At 40.0% G+C, this 26,305-nt stretch overlaps 1 protein-coding gene across 3 annotated transcripts in view; it reads right to left on the bottom strand.

Annotated features, from left to right (window-relative positions):
• Positions 1–26,305, bottom strand: part of pcdh11 (protocadherin 11) — a 128,594-nt gene that overhangs the window by 85,757 nt on the left and 16,532 nt on the right. Inside the window, exon 4 of one of the 3 annotated variants that reach the window (XM_031303333.2) lies at positions 20,153–22,214. The exons of the other annotated variants lie outside the window; for them this stretch is intronic. Coding sequence (XP_031159193.1) covers positions 22,131–22,214 — 84 coding nt within the window. The 3' untranslated portion in view covers positions 20,153–22,130. Of the gene's footprint in view, positions 1–20,152; positions 22,215–26,305 lie in introns of those variants that run through there. 3 annotated transcript variants of the gene reach the window in all.

Below are 26,305 nucleotides of genomic sequence, written 5' to 3'. Positions count from 1 at the left end.
AAACCTCTCCTTTTTTATATTTTCAGGATCTGAACAAAAGACTGTGGCACTGTGTTGTGATTTATCTATTTTGCAGGGCAACACTCACTGTTTGAGACAAATCCTTAATCCCTCACAAGATAGTAATAATACTAATAATGTAATCCTTATTCCCAGATGGAACCATTTTCTAAAAGGACAGTTTTTGGCCCTGCAGAGGCTCTATTCAAGAAGAAGAGCAATTGGATGTTATTTAAAATACACAGCAATTAAAAAAAGACACACTGCCCAATTCTACCCACCATGCTAATCCTCTCTGATACAGATGTAGCTATTGCAGTGCAAAAAGTTTCTCATTTTACTGTATCTATTGTGTATCAGGTTATAGTATTGCACTTTTACTGCATCCCCAAGTGTATTTCTTCAGAAAAAAATTTATTCTTTTCAGCTGCCAGTAAGTGCAACTAGTGATCTGACTGCTTGTCATTGAAGTAAAAGTTTCAAAAAAAGTACAAAAAGTAGTTTAAAAAAAGCAAGTTTACAACATGTTAGGGAAAAAGGGAAAAAATATGGCTGCAACAGCTGCTGCAGTGCTACTGTAGAATAAATGCAGCACAGATGAAAGATGATGAGTGCCTTTTAACTCCTGGACTTCACAAGAGTCTAAGAACACACACACGCGCAGGCGTTCATACAAAGAAACGCATCAACAAATGCAAAATGCGGGCAAACATACGACTGAAGACATGCTGCTTAATGTTTTTCCTTTCTTATGCAAAAGACAACCAATGCGAGGAACAGATGGAATCATTTCTAACCATGAAAATCATTCATGGCCACAATTAATGATGGTGAATAATCCTAATGAATGCTACACCATGTTCGTGATTGCCATCTTGCTATCTGCATACAGGCTGGTGGAAAATGTTAATTGTTGTGATAATCTTTTAAACAGAGATACATATAGATGAGCAAAAGCACAAGTATGAGGCATGTTAATATTCTTTTTTTATTACAAGTCTATATTTCATTTATATATTTAAATTATTTAGATTTCTTTCTCTTTCATTTTCTGCCTTTTTTCTGTTTTCTATTTCTTTTTGTCTTTCAATCTTTCTTTTTGAAAGGCAGTCTCTCAAAATCCAATACAGTTTCTCTCAGCATGAGGCAGCTTCAAAGCCCTGCTCGGTGTTCAGGCCTGTCGATCCTCTCACCCACCTCCTGGTTGTTTAAGAGAGCAAAAGCACAGCAGTGCAGTTTCTTAAACACACAGATTCACCCCAGCACCAACAGAGGGACCTCTGTTTGGCAAAAGAGCCTCTCTCTCTGTATTTCTCTCTCTCTGTATTTCTCTCTCTCTCTCTCTCTCTCTCTCTCTCTCTCTCTCTCTCTCTCTCTCTCTCTCTCTCTCTCCCACCATCTCTCCTCACCTTGGACTCTGACTCTTCACTCTGACTCTGACTCCCCCCTCTCTCATTACCCACCCTCCTCCATAGACCTCATTATACTCACATACTTCTCTCTCTCTCCCTCTCTCTCTCTCTCTCTCTCTCTCTCCACCATTCTCTCTCATACAATTTATCTTCCGTTGCCTCTCTCACACTCACTCCATCTGTCAGTTACCTCAACCTCTCCATTCCTCTACCATCATTTACCTTTTTTCATCCCCGGCTACTTCAGCTGTCCTCACTCTTCACCTGGCACTCCATCCCAGTCCCGTGCCTCCCCTCTATCTTTGCTGCAACTCAATCCCTATCGCCGCCTCTGCTCTGCCTTTCGCCTCACTCTCGATGTAAAGTGATTGATGCCAAGCCTGGGCTCCGGGCCATCCCTCCTACCACACACGCAGGGACATCACACTGAACCCGGAGGGTATGCTCAGAAAGGGAGTTGAAGTGGACGGTGTCTATTGAAGGATTGGCGAACAAGCCGTGCCCACCCATGTCTGAGGGGAGGCAGGCCTGGGAGGCCCCTTGGTGGGGAGCATGAAGTGGTACACTGGAGTGCTCATTATGGCTCTGTAGGGACTGTCCTGCGGGGCATCCACTGTGTGGCTGTGGAGCTCATTACGGCAGGCAGCCACAGAGCTCGAGGCACCCAGAGGCAGCAGGGCTCGTTGCAGAGATAAGAAAGGGGAGGGCTACCCAGATTACCCTTAATCAGAGGCACCTGTAGACAGCCAGTGCCTCCCTCCTCAGTGCCTTCCGTTAAGCCCCAACCCCTCCCAACGTGCACGCACACTCTTCCTTGCTTCTGTAATTATTGCAATTGCTCCACTTGACTGTCATTTCTGAGCACGAAGTTGCACAGCTTGCCTTCTAATGAGAAACCCAAGCTATGATCCAGAGGTGTTATTTTTTTAATTTAATTATTTATTTAACACAGCATGTATAATGTCAATTATTTAAATTAGTGTGATTTTAGCACGCCATGCTCTGCAAAGCTCTCTCTACTGTGCGCTATCTGCATTCGACTCACATCACTCTCCATCCACCTTTTTGTGGTGGATGGAGAGTTAATTCAGTTTTAATGCGACATGTGCACCAAACTGAAGGGCTATGATTCAAATCGGCTATTATTGAAATTGGAGGCGACACATATACTTGGATTACATAAACATCTGCAGTATCTAGTAAAATGAAAAGGTAAATGGTTCAGACAGTGGCCAAAACAATACATGAAGCGTGTGTGAATGGATTAGAAATGCCTGGTTCAATATCATTCAGATGCAATCACAGTTTAGCTGCTTTAAATGTATTGTATTGTATTGGAGCTGAGGTAGTCAGATTTCAGCAGTTTAAACTGACAGAAGGTCAACTACTTCAAATTACCTCATTTCAGTTTTTAGGTCAGCAGGAACTGTGGAAATCAAATTTTGGAAGTGATCATTTAATTCACCCAGTACATCACTTTTCCACTACCTGTAACCTGATGTGAAACCAGTTCTGTCATACGCTGAGAACAACGCAAACTCCTACCTGCATATTTGCATAATAAGAACCGTTACTGTCAGTTGTTTGGGCAAATGTCTATTTCTGAGAATGACACAACAAACAAGTGTTGACTTTGATGTGAGTTAGAGGGTGCTAGCTAAAGTCTGTTTTAAGTGCTGAGAAGATGTACAGTAGGGATTAATAAAAACAAGAACGATGTGATGTGCATGACTGAACCACTTTTGTTATTCTCTCCTTCCTTGCACACCTCCCTTCAGGTACTGAAACGTTCTTTGAAACCAACTGTCAAGCTGTTGTCTGTGCAGGCAGCATACAAAGAGTTCATCCAAAACCTGCACTTTATTTTTTTTAAGCGCTTGAATGGATGTGTGGCTGGGTTTTTCTTATCACACTATTCGTGATATGTTCGAGACCACACTAACCAACATTTATCAGTGTTGTCTAATTCTAAACAAACATAATATCAACCACGGTGCTCAGTGTGATTAGTTGTATTATGTGCATTATACAACATCTAGGCCTACAGTACGCCATAATCACACTACAGGGGAAAAGTAAGACTCTGTATTGGAATACGTGAATTGTTATTCCTCTGGCAAATTACATTATTTCATGTCACTTAATGGGTATTAAGAATTATAAAAACCAAAAAAGCATAAACATTTAAACTCCTTAGCAGCTCAAACTCCCCACCCACATCCTTCTATCATGTCACCCAGCAGATTCTGCCTCAATTAAATTAACACGCCCACTTATGAACTGGTTTGCTGAATTTATGGTTTCAACGGTTTAATTTTAAGCGATTCATTTTTGTTTCACTGTTTTGAGCCTCTGTTGGTGCAGTATTGTGGTTCATAGAGCTCTAACCTACCCTGCATATTAAATGTAAACAATGCAAATAAATGGTAATATGATCTTTGGTTAAATAATCACAATAAATAACTATTTGACAAAAGACTTAGACACTAATCATGGAACATGGCCTCATTATATCAGCTTGATGAGCTGCGACACCTGACAGAAATATGACATGAATAACAAAAAACAAAAGGCTGATCAGCTCATTCCCTCGGTGCCCAGTCAGAACACGTGCTTCATGGGCTACACAGTAGCTGCACCATGGGGGGAAAAATCAAGTTCAAAGAAGTTGTTGTCTCACAAACTGGAATAAAGTGGTGAAACATTCACAAAACATCCAGTTTACTGTAATACGTGTTTTATCTCCGAGTTTAGTTGATGAAATGGAACCGCCACACATTTTGTTTTGCCTGCAGTGGAAAGGCAAGAGGTGAAACAAAGAAACAAAATGCAAGAAATAGAAAAGAGACTCTTTCAACAAAGAAAGATGTATTTTCAATCTCTGTCATGGTCACATATCAAAATCCCCCAAGTTTTATGAAACCTGCCGCCCCACAAGCCTTCACTCGTACTCCTTTATTCTGTTTGTAGTTATGCAACTCTGAAAACTAAAAGCTAAGGGCTTATGACAGAGTTACTGAAACTAAATTGTCATAAATGTCTGTTACTTACAAGATGATGGATTATATTCATCAGTGTTAGGCCACTAATCTAATTGGGAGCTGCGCTCATCAAACTCCTCTCAGAGGAGGTGTGGTGATCTGGGATTACTAAATATGTCCTTATTTTCTTCCATTTTCGGTGTGATCTAAAGCTTACACTGATGTTAGAGCAGCATGGGCACTTTGGAAATAATAGTCCTGATCTCATTTGTGCTTTTGATGAAAGAGCTATAAAAGACGTCATCATTGAAACATCTCAACATGATACCCAGATTTGTTACTGCTGAAACAAAATGAGAATTTTGCAATTCAGATAGATAGATAGATAGATAGATAGATAGATAGATAGATAGATAGATAATACATTTGTTCTGTACTGCAGTAAAATGTCTATGGAATAACTGCAATCTGGTTTTCAGTTTCAACAGAGGTCTGCTATTAGGACACATTTTGGCTTTCCCTCTCCCTGCCCACACATAATGACACACATGAGTTGTTAAGCCTGACATTCTGCATTGACCAGGGCTACGGTCCTCATACCAAATTACACTGGAACGTGAACTGTGGTGGAGTGTATTTCTTTTCTTTGCCTGCCAGTACATTTGTTTTCATTAGATGGGATTGGTCAGCAGTCTAGGCCCTTGTGTCCAGTAATGGAGCGTACAATTGCGGGCCCATTATAGACTCACAGTGAAATAAATGATGTATTGATCTTAAATATTTCACAATCTCGTGTCTCTCTGAACAGCTGTTACTGCCAGCACACAAACATCTTTAGGGAATATTCAATGTACTTCATGCATCTCACTCATTGGGTGTAGGTACATGCGGTATACTGTATGCAACATTTCTTAAGATATTAAGACCTTGAACGATAATGCAAAAGACTTGGTAGAGCGATCACAGCTAATGTAAAGCTGTAATGAAAACAAACTATACGCAGAGGTGCGACACTGAGCATTAATGAAATTACAGAGCTGGAACTCAGTATACTTCTCTGTGTATTGTGCAATGAAACAGAACAGGACAGGAAAGCAACTGATGCATGCAAGTCACAGTCACAATTACTATTTCATTAAGGAGCTGCTACCATTGGCAGCCGTTCCCTGGCATTGTTGTGGAGAGGCTGGCATGGCACCGGAAGGGGAGTGGGGGATGAGGGTTTGGGGGCGGTGTCAGGGGGGGATCTGCGGCGGAAGGGGGAGCGATGGGTGGGGAGGAAACATGCTTTAATTTGGGTCATATCCCAGTCTGCACAGGGTCGGGTGACAGAGCCTCCCTTTCACCTAATCTAAAAACACATATGTTGTACTGGGCATCCACCTGAATTAATTGACCTAATTATTCCTGATACAAGAAGGAGGGGGAGTTAAATACAGAAAGAAATTGTGTAAAATGGTATAGCATGTTTGTCCTACAAAAGCTCATTGCAGTGGCATGCATGTATTTAGGGAGATGGAGGTTATACCTGTCAAGATGACAGGTTAGCCCTTAATTGCTTTAAAAGGGGGAAGCACATGCTTTATGATAAAGAGTGGAGTGTGGTTGTTGGGGGAGGGGGGGTCATCTTTCTTACCACTACACTCACACGCACACACTGAAGCAGACAGGCGCCACGGGTCAAGATGCTGCCTTGATTGCCACATTGCACTGCGCTGAACAGGTCTTATGTTCCTCAGTTTTTTATACTCTGCCGAAAGGACAAACAATAACCCAATAAACAACAATAAAAAGTTGAGAATTTTGAGACAGAGAGTAAAAGGTGAAACCTACAACTGATAGAAATTAACTTTTGCTGTTGTGATACAGTTTAACTGACATCGGAAAAAATGTAAACCTTATGTCCTATATTAACTCGAAGAACAGGATCTCTCTGAGGCTAAGGATTACAAAGGGCTTGAGGGTGTTTGATATACAAATGTACTGTATATGAAAACATTTCAAAACCACACAAATATGTGTTGTGGTAAAAAAGAGCTGCTACTAAAATGCCAGTGGAAAGACAACAAAAGGCTAAGTAGGGAGCAACTCACTGCAAAAATAGCTAGAATTATAGTTCATTACTGTTTATGTCTAAATTGCCTTCAGTTAGCCTGACCACTTTAACCATCACATAACAGTGGCTGATGATGGCTAATTTCTGCAGGTGTTATACTGCACTTTATTCATCTCACTTTATGTGTAACTGGTTATGTTAATAGGATTTCAACTCAATTTATTCAAGTGCTGATCAATGGCATGCAATCTCGGCACTTCATGCATTATGTATTTTAATGGAACTCACTTGCTTTATAGCTGAATGGCTAAAGGTTAACAGTCCCAATAGGTGGGACTCCCTGAAGACTAATCTGAACTTCAAACACAGCTTTTTCTTTCACTCCATGAGGCAAAAACGCACAACAACAGAAAAGTTGTTTTTATCACCACTTATTATGGCTCATTGGGAGAAAGAAAGCGATTTATTACCCCACATCCTTTGCTCATATTAATGTGACTATAAATGCCCATAGACATTTTACTCTCTGTAGGAAGTGAGGCAGAAAAAGGAGGAGTTAGAGGTTGGGGAATTAGGAAGAAGGGTACTGGCGCAAGGGAGGGAGTGGGGGAAAGAGGGAGGGTGGAAGAGGAATGAGTGGGTGGGGTAGAAGTGAAAAGAGAAGAGGGAAGAAGGTGAGATAGCAAAAGTGGGATAAAATCACACACCAACAACATAGATATGTCACAGTTTCCATAATTATGCTACTTTAACTTGCATTTTGATATTGAAAATGAAAGTAATTTCACTAGTGAGATCTTAAGCTTCTCTCTCTGCAGTTTAATATGGAACACATCCGGGTGTCTCTGAGGGTCCTCGTCTCTCTCCACTGCCACTACCTGCTCAATAAAACTGGCATGCTATTCCCACGATGAGAGTCCCACTGGACTACGTGAGGACTGTGAGGTATAAAAACCCTCCAGTCCCTACTAAATCTAGAAGTGGAAGACAGAAGGTGCTAGAGACATATCCTGTGAGGGTCACTTGGCAGTTTTCACCTTATTGTATTCTCAGTCATCAAGATTTGCCTGTGGCTTTTGGAAAATGATGTTGAGCCGCCCATGAGATGACTTTTTCTATTCCTATGGAAACTGTATATTTTTGTCACCTTAGCAAAGCGAAGCAATATGAAGATTTCAGTCTATTATACAGAAAATATTAGCAGTGTAATGAATCGGTAAAGATGTGATCAGTGGTAATTTAGAAGCAATCGAATGATGAAAGATGAAAAAATGAAATTTGGCTTTTTCAGGGCTTAAATGGACAAGTGCTGCAGTGAGTCTCACAGCTGGTTTGCTTGAATATGGATTGCACTGCTGGGACACTTTGCACTATTGCTAGGTAAACAGGCATGAATATATGAATCAATTCAAAACAAGTTAATGAGAACAAATCTTGACTCGTGCAATCAGAATTTGGCCGCATTAGCTGCCATTATCATTCTGTCATTGTTTTAGTTTCACATGGATGAAAGTGGATTAATGGTAAGATGTACGATTGCTGAGGGAATAGGGGTATTTGGTGAGGCGAGTGGAGGCTTAAAGCTGTCAGAAAATCACTTAGTCGACAAAAGATTCCAGTCAGAAACATGACGTATAACCTGTAAAAAAGCACTTGCCTTCAACACAGGCTGAGCTGGGGCCAACCGTTTTAACTGGCGCCATCAGTCTTCTCCAGGTAATGCAATTAGATGCCACTAATATCTTGGGATGCTCTTCAAACTGCAAATGCACTTTTGCTAAATAGCACGCACTATAATAACTAGTGACAGCACTCAAGGAGCCAGATTGAAAAAGCTTTTGCATGTGATTGGTTCAAGTAATTGCACATACAGAATGCTCCCACTGATATAACTCATGAACTGAAAACAGATGTTATCCAAGACTATGCTGGCTTGTTTGCTTTGTTGCCAAGCAACACAACTCACCTTGGGTTAAAACACGCATAGTAAATTTGTAAGATGGGCTTGGGTCAGTCCTAAGGTGCAATTGCACTTCTGTGGTCTGTTAGTTGGAATTCTGCCTATATATCAAGTCACCAGGTTCACTGCCCAGACCACAGAAAAACAAATCCACTTGGTGGATGCTATTTGGCTCAGGCCTGCAATTAGTGGGATTAGTGCTCCATTCCAATAAAACAGGAAATCAGGTGTCTTGGAAACCATTTCTTCCACTGCTAGCACATACATACAAAAAAAAACAATAATAAAAATGTTGTTTTTACTTAAAACAACATTAAGAAAACTCTAGCTCTCCCAGATCATGTCTATGCTTTGTCTTTCAGGTCTAGAATGCAAACCACCTACAGTAGCTCCCAAGTAGCTTAAGGGAAGCTGTGGGGCTGTCAGACCATCGATGGCAATGCTCTCCCTATCTTGTAACAGTCAAAGTCGCCCACACAAAAGATGAAGACAGCCACCTTACTTAACACACACAAACAAACACATATATACAAGTTCACACAATGTGCATCAGGAAAATGCCTTAGGGCTACAGACATCAGTAGTGCATCATCAAAAGTTCATTGAATCACTGTAGTCTTGGGCTAAATCTCTTAACTTGACAGATTAACTGAAATATATATGATAGTGACTATGTATCCAGAGAAAGAGAGATAGAGAGACAGACAGGGAAGGAATGGGATCTGCTGCTTGCTCCCACTATTCCCCTCAAGGCAACGTCAGGATAAATCTTCTAAGGGATTATCCCAGCTACACAATGTTCTCTGTTCTGCCCATTGTATGCCTCTTTAAGCACAATTGATAAATTAGTTATTTATATTGTGGATGGATAAAAGTCAAACACTGGATTTTCTTTTGATTCAGCTGGTTTGGGAAGCATTATGAACAATGAACTGTGTGTGTTCTTCCCGTGCCAGATTTCACTGAATAGACATTCAAGAATCTGTATAAGATTACAAGTCAGGAAACTTTAGCATGCCAGAAGTTTGTACCTTGCAGATATGGTTTTTAAGTACAGAACTGTCAGCTGTGTTTCCAAGCTAAAGAAAGGGCACTCAGCCAGCAGGTTTTAGACAATACTATGCAGTAGAGATGCAATGCTTCACTAATTTTAGTTCACTTGCCAGCTCAATAGGGGCCCAAATCAGTCTTAAATGAGTTACACATGGGATCAGATATCTCTGTGGGAACCCTCCTGCTTTTAATTTAAGGTAAACTAATAGCTTCATTTATTTGTAATTAGAATATCCTGCTTTAAAACTGTATCATGCTTTCAACTGGCAGCTCACTCTTCAATAGTTCATGAATTTTAATTCATTTCAGTGGTCAGGCCAATCCCCCAGTTGTATGAAGCGACAGAGAGTTTTAGTCAAATTGAATTACCCTCTGTGTTTCACTGGTCTCACCCCCTACCGTCCTCATTTCCCTTCATCATTCTCCTCCTCCGCCACCCTCCCTTTCATTTTACCCTTCCTATGTTTCCTTATTTTACCCATCCCTTATAACTTCCTTATTTCCCTCCTAGACTGCCTCTAGACAGCAGCAAGTTGTATCTCCGTGTTTTAACTCTAGTTGCCCCTAGCACATGTAAATGACTTTGGTACTTGATGTTTGAAGAGAAAAGATGAAGAAAAAAATCCCTAAGTGCAAAATCAAACAGATACGAGGCAGGAATTTTTACTTTGCAGGGGAATGTGTGTCTTGACATGCACTGCCTTTTATGTTTTCCTTTTTAAAGTAGTCAAGGACAGTTAGTTTGGGAGGCATTCTAATTCTGAATGTTAGGAATACATTTATGTGTTTCCATTTCTGACATAAAGTCTTTTTTTATGAGACATCTTATAGAATATGAACAGCTATTGCTATAACGTTCAAACTAAGCCAAGCAGATGCGTACAGGTTGGCCCTTGTGTTATCACCCAGCCCCATATGTGTGGCTCTGCACTCCGGAAATAGTCTGGAGTGATCATACATACATAAGCAACCAGCCACAGTCATATAATAAAAAAACAGCTAGAGAGGAAATATCTCACATGCCAGGAAGTTGGTTGCTCAGTGCATTTGAGGCTATACACCCACATGACCCACATTACATCCGAGTCATTCAAATGACCTCTGAGGTGTTATCTCCAAAAGGCAAACATGGCAGCATTACTGCCCCCTCCTCCTTGCCAAGGATGGCAGAAAATATCTGACTTTGCAAAGATCCAGTCTCGCTGCATCTGCAAATTCACATTTCCAAGGTCAAATGTTGTATTGAGAATATGGGAGATAATGGTGTTACAATAAATTATGGGAATGCATCTCTTATACAGTTCCGGACGAATAAATCGATGGTTGAACAGTCCTCAGTGTTAAAAGGAGGGACAACCTAGCATGTCCTGTGATACGGACAGCAGCAACCTTGGTGAGACTTAGAAAGAGCATCATGAACAAAAGGGATAAGATTTGGTGGGAGTTAAGGTTAAAGGTAGAGTGAGAATAAGATTAACGTTTAGATTATGAAATCTAGAAGGTTGAGAGGTTAGGGCCTGTCTTGTGATCCCTCTTAAGAATCTGTTCTTAACTTCTGGTGTGGAGCACTTTGTCCTTTTTCCGACCTGGATCATCAGCAGTAAACCCATTAGAAAGAGAAGACCAGATGACAAATACCCCAGGATTATGCTGAGTATTCATCTGCCACAGTTGTGAGTGACAAAGCATTTCCTGCTGGCAGGGAGGGTCAATCTACAGGGTTACCATGCTTGTGGCCAATGGTTACGTTCTGTACGCAACTCAAAATCAACTCTCTTGATCTCATTGACAATGTCTATCATGTCTTAGGATGGAAATAATCCATGGACACTTCCATACAGTGAATCCCACAGAGGCTTAATTGACATTGTCTGGGGAGAAGACGCTGGCCTCCATTTCTTCCCAGCATGTGTCTAAGCCCTGAGACAAGCAGTTGAACATTGAGAAGAGGATAAAACTCCATAACTTAACCAGAGAGACTGGACACCCCCGGCAATCTCTTTGTTGTGTCTAAAAATAGTGGGTCCCAATGGTCTCTCTTGGAAAAAGCAGGCACACTTCATTATTTCATTATATCCCCCCTATTCTGATTTACATTCACAGCAGAGGAAGAGTAATTTTTATCTGAGCATCATGGCTGTGGCGAGTAGCTGTGTACTGATCCCCAGCAGAATAGCAAGACACAAAAACAAGCCAGAGATCCACTCAGTGCATCCCACCCTCAAGAGGCAGACATGATCTCATGTTATCCATGTTTCCCCTGAAGCATTAAGGCACATATGCATCATGTCAATGAGACCTGGACTAGGAAACTCAGCCTTTTCAGTCACCATGTTAAATAATGCATCAAGTAGCAGAATGGAGTTTAATTTGAGGCAAATCCAGGCTTCAGTGTTGCATCATCTTTTCTAATGCACTTAGCTTCATTCACTTGATGTTTTATTTTGCCATTTTGCTTGTATGTGATGCATACTTAAGTACTTAGATGTATTTGCATATTCCCTAAGAAACTATGAATAATTCTTCATTCATCTTATTACATTGACTCACATTGCTCTGCATTACTGGGCACTTCCATTAATAGTTGCCATTGAACTATTTGTGATCTCAGTGACTCTTCCTCTGTGCAGTCAGCACCCATTGTGAGTACATAGCAATATTGGACACACCAGTAGCAGCGTGCTGTGCAGAATTCATCGATTACACTGTATATCATATCGTTGTCCAGTTGAAAACAAATGAGGCCCACTGAAGCGTAAACATGTATGTCTTGTGGCTCATATCTGCAAGCTGGTTGCATCCAGAAAATGATGTGTAGGATGAAATACAGTTGGTTACTTGTGGAGTTCAACTTTGGTTTGTTACCAGAAATCTAAAGACCTTATGTCATGTAAGGAGGGAACAACATGTTTTCTTACACCTCCCAGGACAATAGGGTACTAAAAAATCAGGGTTTGTTCTTGTAGGTGTATTTAATCATCCTGACACTCCTCCCAAACAAGTTATCAATGGCTAATGTTTGCATGGAGGAGGAATCCCACAAAAGACTACCAAAGGATTTGCAGACGTAGGTCGTTGTGAGTCACCGGGGGTTCAAACCAATGTGGTGTGCCTGGGTGACCTTAATCATTTCCAGGTTCATCCAGGCTCGGATTTCACTTGCGTGCCTTATTTCAGGTCACTGCCTCAAAGTCAAAGTAGGGCACAGTCATTATCTGAGGGAGCATAACACAATCATCCACACAATACAATAAGGTCGGCACAATTCACTGAAGTGTTGTCCATTACCTCTGGGCTTGAACACATGTGCTCCATCACAAGCAGCGCTTGTCTATATGTGTGGAGCATTGGTAATATATGTAGTAAATGTGTCTGTAATACATGTGCAAATTTCCTGGATGTCTGGGTCTCTCTCTTTTGCTGAAAAGAGAGACTGTAACCCCAATCACGGCAAAACACAGGCTGAGAAAAATTGCAATAGGATAAACTGTAAACTATATCAGTTATTAAAAAAAAAGTTACAGTTATAACCAAGACAACACTGCAAAGGGGTGTTAAAAAAAAGGCATCTCAAGGGGTGTGTGAGAAGCCCCAACTTCCCTCAAAATTCATGGTGCAGCATGACGTGAAGCCATTTTACTTCATAATGACTGTCGGACCAGTCAAGCAACAAAAAACTCTGCAACAAAACAAAACTGTCAAAATGACATGTAATAATCTGTCTGACTGATCTTGGGAATGGGTTGCTGCTCTTTTTGAAGACTGCATGCACATACATTCTTTATGATCATCAGTGAATATCACACACATTATTTAAGAACACTCTTTAACATATCCCTGATTCTATTATGCTTTCATGTTTAACACTCTAGCTTTCCACTTTATTGTGGAATATGATCCCAGGCACTATAACTTTATTCTACATTACTACCTACTGTATATTAAAAGCAACATGCTATTCAGTTAAAGGTATTAAAGAAAGCAGAGCTGCTTCTGATGGAGGAAAGAGATTAGGTCAAAACTTTGTTAAAGGCTTAGAGATGTTTGCTTTTGTTTGCTGTACAAGTTAATGCTGTGGGTTCGACTCAAACAGCCAACGGTGTCCTAACATTGGTACGGTAGAGATCCAAGCCATTAGAGTACAATGGGTATTACCACTGACTGGTATTAGCTTTTTGTGGTCCACCATCTATTACTGTATTTTCTGCTAATGGCTCTATGCATACCTCCAAGCTGATATGCAACCCGTTTTCACACAAATTTCAAGCACATGACATGCAGTGGATTTATATTATGAGGAAGCAGTTACATAGCACAGCACTGATGTAAAATGTAATTACTGCATTAATCATAGCAAGTATGACACAAAGATATCAAGCTGTGGATGTAGTTCCAATTATACCGTGTAAAGTTCGTGGGTCTCATACAAATGGCTTTCAATGTAATCAGATATTCACATTTGACTGTTTCTCAAGCATTCCCTTTGAATCCTTTTGCTTGTCACTGGATGAAGCGAAAGAACAGAAAGAGAAATCAGCATGGTTTTGTGTATGTGTGGATTAACTTGCACTGTGTACATGTTTGAGCGAGATGCATTTGGGGCCTCTGCTTGTCTTTTGTGTTTCTGCCCCAGATTGAGCCTGACAGCCATGTACAATATCCTGTTATAAAACACAACTGAACAGACAAAGGGTGAAGGAAAAGCATCAAATGCTTTGGTTAAACAGTCCTTCCGTACGTGCAAATCTTTCCACAGTCATCCTACTTATGTCATGGAAATCTCTAATTAGTTAATGGGCTGATCTCATTAGACACATGCTTTTGTTGCAGGTGTCCAGTCCAAGCCGAGAAGATTGCCAGAGGCATAAGGTTAGAGATGTGGGCTTAGAAAACCCATATAAAGGACTTAATAGCTTACAGTATATGCAGTCATGTTTACACACGGCATGTGATCAGAGGTATTGCATTGCCATGGTATTACTAGAAAGACATGATACTGCATTTTATAGTTGTTACAGTGAAATTATATGCACACTGAACTTAAATAAGAGTTGTCTTGACATCTGTTGCGATTTCCAATATGGCCAATTCTACTGTGTGCAATTGAAATAAGAGCAACTGTTCTTTTATTCTGTCTTTCTTTTTTACTGTACGACATAGAAGAGAAGGGGCTTGCCTCTGTCTGTAATCAGAAGAGGTCAACACACTCACTGTTTAGTCCTGAAGTGTTACAGTTACCCTGGAGTAGATTTCCAGGTTGATAGTGTGAATGTCATCACATTGAGGAACAGGCAGCTTCAAACACGAGTACTTATGGAGATATCACTCATGAGATGTCTTCTCACGGCTGGATATGGCATGTCCACTGCACCAAAACAGGGGGTGTTCGAAATGCAGTGATTAGTGCAGTGTCCAGTTAATTTTAACAGGGCTCGCAATGGGACTAATAAGGAATTAAGAGCTGGCATTGACTTTAAATCGCCTTCTTTACGCATTCGTTGGGGGATACTGTCAGGATGGAAAAAGGCAATTGTCTGCGGTCTCCTGATTATCCCCTCCAAAAGCCTATAATCTGGCTGAAAGTACTTAAAGAGTCAAGTAGCAAAATAAACAACATTGATTATCATCCCACTGTTCTTTTTTTTTTTTTTTTCTCGAGGTTGACCATGCAGATAGGGAGGGGGTTGGAGGCTAAGGTTGCGCCATCCCCCATCAGCGCCATCTGCTTTGGCAAATGTTAAGGCAGGCCAAATACCCCCTGATTCCTCTGTTTAAAAAAGATTATCAGCTATTCTAAGGAGGCGGACGAGCATCTTATCATCTCCCAATCTCTTTTACAAAAGCAGAATTCTGTACGAGGATTACCAGGATTAAGGAGGACAAAGACATGGCCCTACTTGGACAATGTCTTAAATTGTTGGCTTTCAGTCTGGCTACCTTCTACAAACTACAACCAAACATGCACTGTTTGGTTGTAGTTTGTAGAGCTCAAACTTTCAGGAATGCTTGTTTTTGTGATGACTGATTTATGGTTAACAGTTTGCTACACAATACATCAAGTATAGCACCACAGTATTCAATTGCATTCATTTATGACTGTTGGAACTCAATTAGTTGTAGAGCTCAGTTACACTTCAGAAAAGAGCCTCTGCTTTACACAATATTGGCAGCATCACATAGTGTTGAACAATGCCCCACAGTGGGACGTGGCTAGGTTTGAAAACTGCATTCATTAGCCCCAACAGCATGATAGATTGCTGGAGAGGTTTTCCACTGTATGCTTCAAAGAGGATAACACGAGGGCCAGATTTCAATGCAAATAACTTCTATGTGGCTGTAGCTTAGTCGCAGATGTCCACAGAATGCAGATGCACCTGGTAGCTAAAATGGTACATTTTGCCTTCTCTTTACTGTATTTGGCTTTGTGTTCAGAGGGGATTAGTGTTAAATCTGCCTGGGCAAAACTAAGGTTAAAACCTCGTGATTACTTCAAAGAGGGGTGGAGTGAGGGAAACAGGGGGAGCGGGTGTCTCCCAAAGAATGCTTGTAAAGCTCACTTATCCCTACTGTACCGACTGGAACATATATTCAACAAAATAATCAAGCACTGACAAATCCGTGCCAAAGCAACTACATCTCCAAACATTAAGCATGCAAGGGCATTATTAATCCCACACGAATGATCAGGGTGGATTTCTCTACCTGGGATATTTTAGGGAAGACAGAGGCACACTAACTGTCTTGCAGGCACACCAGCAAACCATATGCTCCTTGCACACTATCAGCAACTACTGTTTTAGATCACACTTTTAACAAGGAACAAACAATTGTTCAAGCAATCGATGTTCCTCAGATCCCCGCTCCACAGTCACACCTCGTTTAATCAACAGAATTGTTTTCAATGAAAACAATCTCCGGGCTGTGGAGCTACTCAGTGTCTCAGAAAGAACCACTCGGCGGGCTTCCACACTGATTTGATTGTTGCACACACAAAGGTAGCTAGACCACCGCAGCTATGGGGGATGATTGAATTATTCAGTTTGGCAGAGATTTGGCAGCAATTGTGAGGAGTGTTGCCTTGAGTGGAGTGCAACATTAAGACAGCATCTTCTTGTTTCGTGCACCACTGCACAGCACATGCATAAATAGCCCCTGCTTAGACAGTCAGTATCGCTCCAGGACAACTTCACATCATACCATGAACATGCTTGCTGCTCTGCTAATTGACCCACACCTCCCCATAGACACATTTAGGATTAAATGATCAATTTAAAATAATTTATCACATATATATTTGAACATTTAAATGAGTTAAACTACAGTACAAGTTCCATGTTCAAAGCGACAATATGTAACTTTGTTACCATGAAATAACAGCTTCAAAATAATTTTGATGCTACTCTGACTTTTAATAGGGAGAATGGGGCTTCTGTCATTCCCGCTTCGAGCCCCGAATGCCTGTTCTCGCACTATGTAACTTTGGTGGGCGGTTACGATCTCACGGGAGAAGTGCCGCAAACTGGATCAAATATTATGAAGAAAATGTTTTCTGCTTTTCCCTCTGATGTCGTCCAGCTGCTCTGCCTGGATCATCGTTTCTTTTCGGAGTTTCATGATGGACAGAGAGCTTTACTTGTTGCTAAAGTCATGCTAAACATTGTAACTAAACATTGCTGTAACAAACTGTATAGCTGCTCCGTCAACTAGTTGGCTCAGTTAGCTATGCAGCCAGGAGAGGGAGCATGGAGCAATGTTAATGTTTACACCGCTAGCACGGGAGCTTTGGGCCGATGGGAGAAGGTTTTCAGGGATGGCGGTAGCTGCCTGTTCCTCACGGCAGAGGCTAGAAGCGGAAGAGGACACGGAGGAAGCTAAGAAGAGAAAAGGAGAGAGTTACCGAGCTGCTGTTGGACAGCTCACACTGGCTTTTAGTTGTTGGCGAGAGCTTCGCTAAGTAAAAGGCTGAAAGACAAATGGTGAGCTGGCCATCTTGCTGTTGGACTAGTAAGTAATATTAGCTGGCTTGCTATGTGTTATTTTGTTGCACTTGCTTGATGTTTGGCTGTGTTAGCAAAGTTGTTGACTTTCTGGTTTTTGATCACAAGTAATGTAATCATAAGAAATGCATAATTACGACAGCAGTGTATAAATGCATTACACTCTGAAATTGTAAGGGCGACAAATTGCAATAATATCAAAAGTTCCTCAGTGTTGCTTTAAGGCACCTTTATATATCTGATGTCACCACTTAAAAACACACTGATGTGTTAGGATTTCATGAAGGCACGAGTGGCTGCCAAAATCATTAAATTCGTAACTTGTAAAGAGGAAGAAACAAATCCGTACGGACTTTCAATCACGACACAATGCAGTACAGCACTACAAGTTTAGAGAAAAGTCATAAAATACCCTTAGTGGTGCTCAGATTACTCCCTGCACATTGTTTTTTAAAAAGTTAGCTGAGACAGCGACTGCAGGGATCTTTTATTTTAAACAATCTGTAATCTTGAATTGTCATTCTACACCGTCTGCATCGGATGACTGTGATCTCAGCGGAGAATGTGAGTGACTTGAAAAATCAATGTAATATGAAGAAAAAAATGGGTTTTGCCATTTCAATAGCTTCTTTACAATGTTATCCACACGAATAACGAATAGGTTCTAGTTTTATGTTACATTTATCAGAGGGGAAGAATTGATAACAGTGGTGAGGTACTGATTGCAATGATTGTATTTTCAAGGTTGTGGAAAGTCACTGGGCTTTTACCACTGCACTGTTTTCACAATGACAAACTTTATATGTGGTTTTTGATTCATCTTAGAACGTATTATTCATAACTGATAGACATGTATGCTCGATGACTGTAGTGCATCGAAAGGTTTATATTACAGGAAACTGCTGTGTATAACAAGCTTTACTGAAAAAGCCCGATAGCCATACTGTGAACGGTGAAATAAAGAAATCAAAAAAAAGGAAAGAATGCAATTAATGAAGACCATATGGATAGCCTCACCACCACAGTGCAATGAATTGCTGCGTGTGTCTGTGTAAGCTCCTCTGTGCGGGTCTGTTTATGTTGCTCCATCTGCAGACATATCATGAAATGTAATCAAACTTACTACATATAACTAGCTTCCTGGTCTGTTAGATGAAATTAAATACTGTGTCCTCAAAAATCATGAATCAATATGTCAGCAAAGAAACTCTGGAATCACTTTCGTCAGTGACATACTGTAATACAACCACAGGACAACCTTTTAAAAGTCACTTTATGGATGGTAAAAATCGCCGGGAATGCACTTAATGTGAGCTGATCAAAATCCCAAGCACATGCTGGGACCCGTTAACAAGTGCACATTTCTGTGAGAACAAAGGAGCAACAACAAAATGGTCCAAAGACATACCAAAGACATTTTCTGTTATAAACCAGACATGCAACTTCCCCTAAATCCTTTCTTGCCATCCCTTCTTTCTCACCTTTGACTTTGCACTGCAAAGCAGAAAAAAAATCCATTTATCGCCTACTCTATCTTCATGCACAAATGTTAAGACTCATTAATGCTAGGGCTTTGTTGGATTTTTTTGTATTAATTTATTTATGGCTCATTTGAAAACATTATATTACCTAATTATGCATAACAGAAAAAATCAAATTATAATTTATCTAACTCAAAGAGATAAAACTACCTTATGATCTACCCGAGCTCTGTGTTTTTTACGTAAGAATGAGGCATTTAGCAGGTTTACATTTATCTATTAATAGAAGGCTGACATTTATGCACTCACTATATGAGAATGCTCTACTTGAGTGTGCACCATTTTCTCAAATCACCAAGGATACTTTCCCCAAGGGAACTGATTAGCTCTTTCTCATTTTTAAAATGTGAAGTAACTTTGATAAGCAATTAAACATGTTCTGTTGTCTCTACTCTGGCTTTGTTTTATGCCTTTCAAGTCTGTATTTTTGGATCAAATCCGCGTAAACACTGCATAACACAATGTTAGAGTGGCGGTTATTGCACCCTCTAGCATCAATCTTCCTCTAAGATGTGTAAAACCCTGTGTTTGTGTACTACTGTACATCACAAGCAGGGTTATCATTATCAAATGATCATCATCAGCTCTCATGAAGGAGAAAAAAAATGTTCCAAAAAAAGCTTTTCTTCTACTGTTTTGTCTGTGCACTTCAAAGGATGTGCTCCCACCAAATTTCCATAACTTTTTATCTGTAATCTGTTCCTAATGAGCGATGTATATCTAAACCATTTCTTCATCTCATTCTCCTAGTTAAGAGCTATATTGTTGCAAAATGTAGAAGAAAGGGAAGTATGGGCAGTTTTTCTAATGCTAAAATGAGTCAATTTACGATGTCCAAACCAACACAGCCACACATACTTCTACAGGCCACAGCCTGTTTGATATATACTATATGCTACTGGCTAACTGTATATGAGAAAAACAAATGATTATTCTACAACATGAGTTTTGCCTCACTTTAGTATTACTGTTCTATTTCGTATAGGCTTCGCCCTCTAAGAGCTGCCTATTCTCATAGAATCTGGAGTTACAATACATAACTATCGTTCTTTTTAAGCAGATGCCGTATAGTGTGCAGAAAACTGAACTGACTGAGGGATGCAGACTAATATTGAATGCTCAAAGCAATGAATAAGAAGAGTCGTCAACATGTGCAATACAATGCAAAAGACTTTAATAAATTTCAGAAGCGTACACATACATAAACAAAACATTTACAGTTTTCTCCACACTGGCAAATCAAAGTCAATTACAAAGATCATGTAAGGTGCATATTGTACTTCACATTGAATACAAGTGAGGTTGTCTGTCTCCCTTACAAGGACAAAAGCTCTCCCCATGTATGAGTATTTTTTTTCTTTTCTCCAAAGATCAGGCAAATCTAATCATTACACAGTGCTAGGATGCTATGTATATTTCATACTGTGGCTCCTACGCAGTAGTGAATACATTTGATACCATAATAACATGAATATACCTCCTTCAATAATAACAACCTGCCTCACAAAGAGGCAACACATACAATTAAAAGCTTTAAAATAGACATAGTCTGTAGAACCATGACATATTAAGACTGGAACAAAATTAAAAAGGCTTCTGGCCCGTGCAGTATTTTCATTTAACTATATATAGTCCCTCACAAGAGGGGAAACAGTGTCTGGCCAAGTCCATCTGTACATTTCCAATTGAATACACAGGCTATGTCCATTTTAATGACTCTAATTCTATGGTTATACTGTATGTATGTACTGTAGGTGTCTTTTATGCCTTACCTATCAAAGCAGTCTTTAGCTTACCAATAAACAGGACTACTGAACAACAATGCTGCTAACCCATCAAGCCATTTACTGGTGTATACTGTAGAAATTATTCTATTCAGGACATACTCTACCATAATGATTCTATAGGTGTAGAAACAGCAGAAGCAAAATGATGCTCTGAACCAAACGCTTAAGAAGCAGTAAATGCCGTTTTTAAACTGAGGCCTGGAATACCTATTCATTTTGGTGTTCGATGTTCTTCTCATCAGAAAATGTATTTTGTCAGTGTAAATAGGTGCACAAAGTCAAGTCATTTTGCTTAAGCCACAACTCATTTTAAAGACTGCCTGAGGATTATTATTATTCTTTTGTTTGCCATCTGGAGTCATTTTAACATGGATCTCACATGTTAAATCACTTCCGAATTGAAAGTGACAGACAAAAGGTCAGGCTAAGTGCTCTTCAAATCTGCCATACATAAACAGCTTTTGATTTTAATAGTTAGTCCCTTGTGATTGTGGCTTAGCGTAAAGTATTAAACTTGTACTACTATTCCTCCCACTGTAATAACAGCATGGCACTCGGTAGCACGGTTGTAAAACACTACAGATGTGGTAGTTGTATTGTGGGGCCATGTGTATTTCTGTAAACATAGCCACGATTGTCACTACCAATGCTATCAGTGGCATCAAAAGTGGGACAGAAAGAGGCGAAAGTTGACAGAAAAGGTACACTGTGATGTGGGCTCAACACTAATGTAAGCCTACAGGTTGTTGACCTTGCAGCATAAATACACTATAAGTCATAAGCTCCATGAGCAAGCCCACATAGAGCAATGTCAAATGATACAAAAATCAGAAAGTAAGAAAATAAAATGGCCACCAGGCAGTTTTGAAAACAAGGCAAAGAATTGGAATCAATAAATATAAACACCATCAACTGTGATAGATATACATACATACATATAAACATACTGACTGTATTTGACAGCTATTTTACAGAGTGGGTGCTGGAGAGGGACATTTTTTGAGGAGGGTTCAGGGCATACAGTATGGTCCTCAATGACACAGGTAAGTAATAGCATAGGACTCAATAAGCATGTCTAACTTCCAACAGATTCACAGGAGGACCTTTGTCAAGTTTCAGGCAGGCATCATGAAGCGTCTCTCTTTTTCTAAAATCCCCCCCTCCCCCCCTCCCCCCCAAGTTCATCTTTTCTCTCGATTGTATGAAGAGGTGGGGTTTGAGGCTTTCGAGACAGTAAAGTACTTGTTTCACCTCTTCAGCTCTCGCCTTCCTTCTTTCCTCCCTTTGCCCTCTCTCTCTCTCTCTCTCTCTTTCTCTCTTTTTCTCGCTTTAGGTAGTGGGAGCTAGAGATTGATTTTAATCCTGTGGGAGCGAGTTGTACCTGTGCCACAGAGTGTGCCATAGTGTGGTGGTTTCAGTGCCGTCTCCTGAAATATAGAGAGACAGACAGATATAGGGAGATTGTAGTTACAATGTCATCGAGCTCTGAGCAGCCTAAGCTGTACCCTTATCAGTGTGAGGCTACACTGAACACTGAATAAAAAATCTCCGAAGAGAGTGTATAAGATTTAAAAAAAAAAAATAGCATTCTTCAAGGCGCGGCTGGCAATCAAGTCATTGTCTTGTCAGGTTTCCTTGAAGAATGCTACAAGTGTCACAAGCTTGTGCATTTTTCCTGTACTTATCAGAGCATGCAATCGTATCCAATTATCACTCCCAATTTGTCTTTTTGTCTCCCACCACAGTAGTGCAGCACTCTTCATTTCCCCTCAAAAAGCCATTTGGATCAATTTAAGCCCACTCTTTCTTTGGGACCCTTGCCAGTGGGTCCTCTGATATGTACAGAATATGACATGTTGCTGTTCCCAAGAAGGTTGCAACACATCTGCCAATATCTGAATCAGGAAGAATCTGACCGGATAGTGCTTACATTAGCAAGGCCCAGTGATGCATAGATGCAATGACTCAACAGAAATGATAAAAAACAAAAAACAAAAAAACAATGATAATAAAATAAAATAAAGCCACAATCAGTCTCAATGATTTAATACTGGCATCAGATTTGATTAACAAGCCAAGTTAGCCTTTTAAAAGCATGGCTTCTAGCCTTTGCTATGCACCCACTATGATTCAGCACAAGCGCTTTGTCATCAGACCATGGGTGGCTGGTGTGAAAGGCCCATACCTGCACCCATGCAAATAAATGACGGAATGCAAAGACTGTGTACACTGCTGCCCTCGTTATCCAATGCTTCTATTAGATATTATTTTTTTAGTAAAGATAATATAATAAATTGCATTATAAATAAGGCATAACTGCAACACTTATAGTCTAGGGTGTATTTAATCAAACTGCAATGTATGAGTATGTGATACTACAAAAACACTAACAGTAGGTTCTCATTCGTTGTGATATTCAGAGCAGGTAAGTTTGGTTAAGCACTGACCCTATGTGCTCCGTGGGCCCAGAAAGACAGGCCAAACAAAAGAATGTACTAGCCTTTTTTAATTCCCTGCATATTCATGGTGATGTCTGAGATCACTCAATAGGGTGGTACTCATTTGATCTGCCTCCGGTAAAGCACATAGTCTCACAAGAGCTCCTCATCACTGGAGGCAGATTGACCTCTAATATCATGGGGTAGGGGTTAAAAGAAGATGATGAGATGCGTAAAAATTGAGAAGAGAGTGGAGGGGTGGGAGGAGGGTTACATTTGCAAATACAGCTCTCGCTGTATAATGAAGCCATATGGTGACACAAATCTGTGGTCTCTGAAGTATTTTTTACAAGCTTTACTCTTTATCAGCTACATCTGTAAAGTCCCTGAAAACATTTTGGTGACCTTCAACCATAATTATCTCCTTCTGCTTGCCCTCCACATCGTTATTCCATGGGTGGGCTTTTTGTCTTTGCTTTACTTTCAGCTGCTTTAGGTGTGTGGAATGGTGTGGGCCAATGAGAGATCACTGTAAAGACACTAAAGGACCATCTGTCAGTCTGATGAACAAAAAGAAGAACAAAAAAAACCCTGCATGTGATCTTTACTTTTGGATTTATGGTATTAGGATTAGGCTCAAGAGAGACTGCATCGTTGGCATTGACAGACCAAATGAAGCACACTTAAAATAATCTCTTGAAATTCTAGTGCTCAAATATCCTCTTTTTACCTCCAAAGATTAAAGCAACAACCATGCTTTGTTGAAGACATGCTGTTTTTAAGTGTTCTGCTTTAGACTTTGAAAATAGATTTTCTTTAAAAGAGCACAAAGATGAAATCAAGCAGAGATGAAATTATAATAGATTCAACAAACAGGAAAGCTGGTCATCTATTGTCACATCACTTTGGATCCTGAGAACGTGACTCACCCAAGGATAGTACGTGGCATCACTTATAATCTTAAAGGATGGCTGTCTTTTTTTCTTCTTTTTTATCAGCCTCATTCGAAACCTAATTACGGTGATTTTAATCATACTGTATTACGAGTGATTAACCCTTTAGTGCATTTAATTAACCTTTGCAGCCACTGATTCTCATCAGGCAAAGCTTCATGCTATTTTTTTCCATGACACAGGCTTTAAATAAGCACACTTAAAACTGGTGGGAAATCTAATGTCTAAAGTGGGAGGCATCACTTGTCAATTGCTCAAGGGGATGGGAAAATTTGATGTATTATCAGCTTAACATCACTGAAGATATGGTTGGTGAGTAGAACCAATGAGGACATATTTTTCTTGATAATATATTCAAATTGTAGGAGCATGTGACAACAAAATATGAGATTATACAGATTAAACCTGACCTCTCTTGTAGAGAAATGAATAAATATACAGCACCTAGTAGAAATAAACTGATTCAAACAGAGCCTGAAGATTTGATAGGATGTTTACTAATCATATATTCACTGGTTTTAAATAATTCCGACAAAAATACTCCACTCTGATCAGCAACATAAGTGAAAATCAATTTAAATCCTTGATGCATAAAATTCATGAAGGATAATAATTCAGAATTGTAGAACACATACTGAATATTTCTGCATATTTCAGGGCAGTCAATACCAGTAAGAGGGGAAAATCATCCTGACAACTTGTCTGTGTGTCGTGTTAACACATTATGAATTAAATCTTTGGTACCAAGGGCATGTAGTTGGCTTATGTATAATGTACCATGGCAGAGCATAGCTTTTAACCAGGATTTCAAATAAAAGGTATATGAAGGGAATTACTATCAACTCTGTGTGGGTGTCTTCATAAATTATCCTAAGCACAATACTTCACGGGATCAACAGTAATTTATCAAAACTATGCCATGAGGAATTTAATGCTTGCTAGATGTCACACAGAAGTGTACTGGGAGAAAAAATGAATAAAAAATGAACCAACTATCTGAAAAATTTGTGCAATATGAGGGTAGACACAAACAAAAGCAAGCACTCAAACAAAATCAATTATTGATGCAATATCATGAAATTGACCCAGAATTGGATGAATGGCAGTTGTGATAAGTATGATCAAAACAGTAACACAAAACGAAAGCCAATGCAACCAAGCAACAACCAAACCCTATCAAAAAAATCACAAAAAGAAACAAAATGAAAAACAAAAAATGAAAATGGTTGAATATGCCAAGAAATTCAACTGGATGTTTGACACTGAGGGGAAATATGGAAACATACTTATCAGTATCAATACATTGCTACCCCGTGCACAGACTAGTCAGCCTTGATTAGTTCCATTGTGCTGATGATAGCAGGTAAAACATCAACACAAACATACTCTGCCATGTATTAGAGATACAGTTTTCTTCAGTGTCCTCTCTAACACAAACTACACATCACAGCGGCAAACCTTTGTTGTGATGCCATTACAGCCTCTCCTATGTGAGGTAATTTAAAGAATGTAAAGAATGTGTATCTACATACATGCCGTTTATAACAATAATTGTGGCCATTAAAGTAGAGCATTTATGGCCTGAATGCAACGTCGGCCTGGCAGGCTTTTTATGGACTACTGCTCCCTTGGTGTTTAAGTATATTGGTCTCAAGGCTCTGCGTCACCTTGATCCCTGTGACCCCCTCCCCCCGCCCCAAGAAGTACTCAGTCTTCCCCACAGCGATCTGCTCTGGCTGTCAGCACTGAGCAAGGCCACCTCTCCTTACCTCTGATTTACATTTATTTCCCTCGCCAGCTTTTATTTATTGGGGCACTTCGCATTTGGCACATATCTCTTACGGAATCATAAGCCCTTTGCTGTACCCTGGCATTCAAATTAGTTCTCTCCCACAAAGCCTCACTGGCAAAGCTAAGACAGCACTTAATTTTTTGAGTAAAGAATCCACAAAAGTGGGACTATTAATCAAGTTGTGTTAGCGCATCAAGAGCAAATTTTTTTGTTATGTGCTTTTACCTTCACACTTTTTGTCCAGATGAATACCTGATGAAGTGTCAGTGTCAGTGTGTTTCTGCCATATTTATTTTTTGCTTTGCCTTGTTTAAACATGTCATTCAAATATATTA

This window comes from Sander lucioperca, chromosome 1, assembly GCF_008315115.2.
Source record: "Sander lucioperca isolate FBNREF2018 chromosome 1, SLUC_FBN_1.2, whole genome shotgun sequence".
NCBI classification, from domain to species: Eukaryota; Metazoa; Chordata; class Actinopteri; order Perciformes; family Percidae; genus Sander; species Sander lucioperca.
Note: the sequence above shows the minus strand (reverse complement) of the source record. Positions and strands in the feature narration are given on the sequence as shown.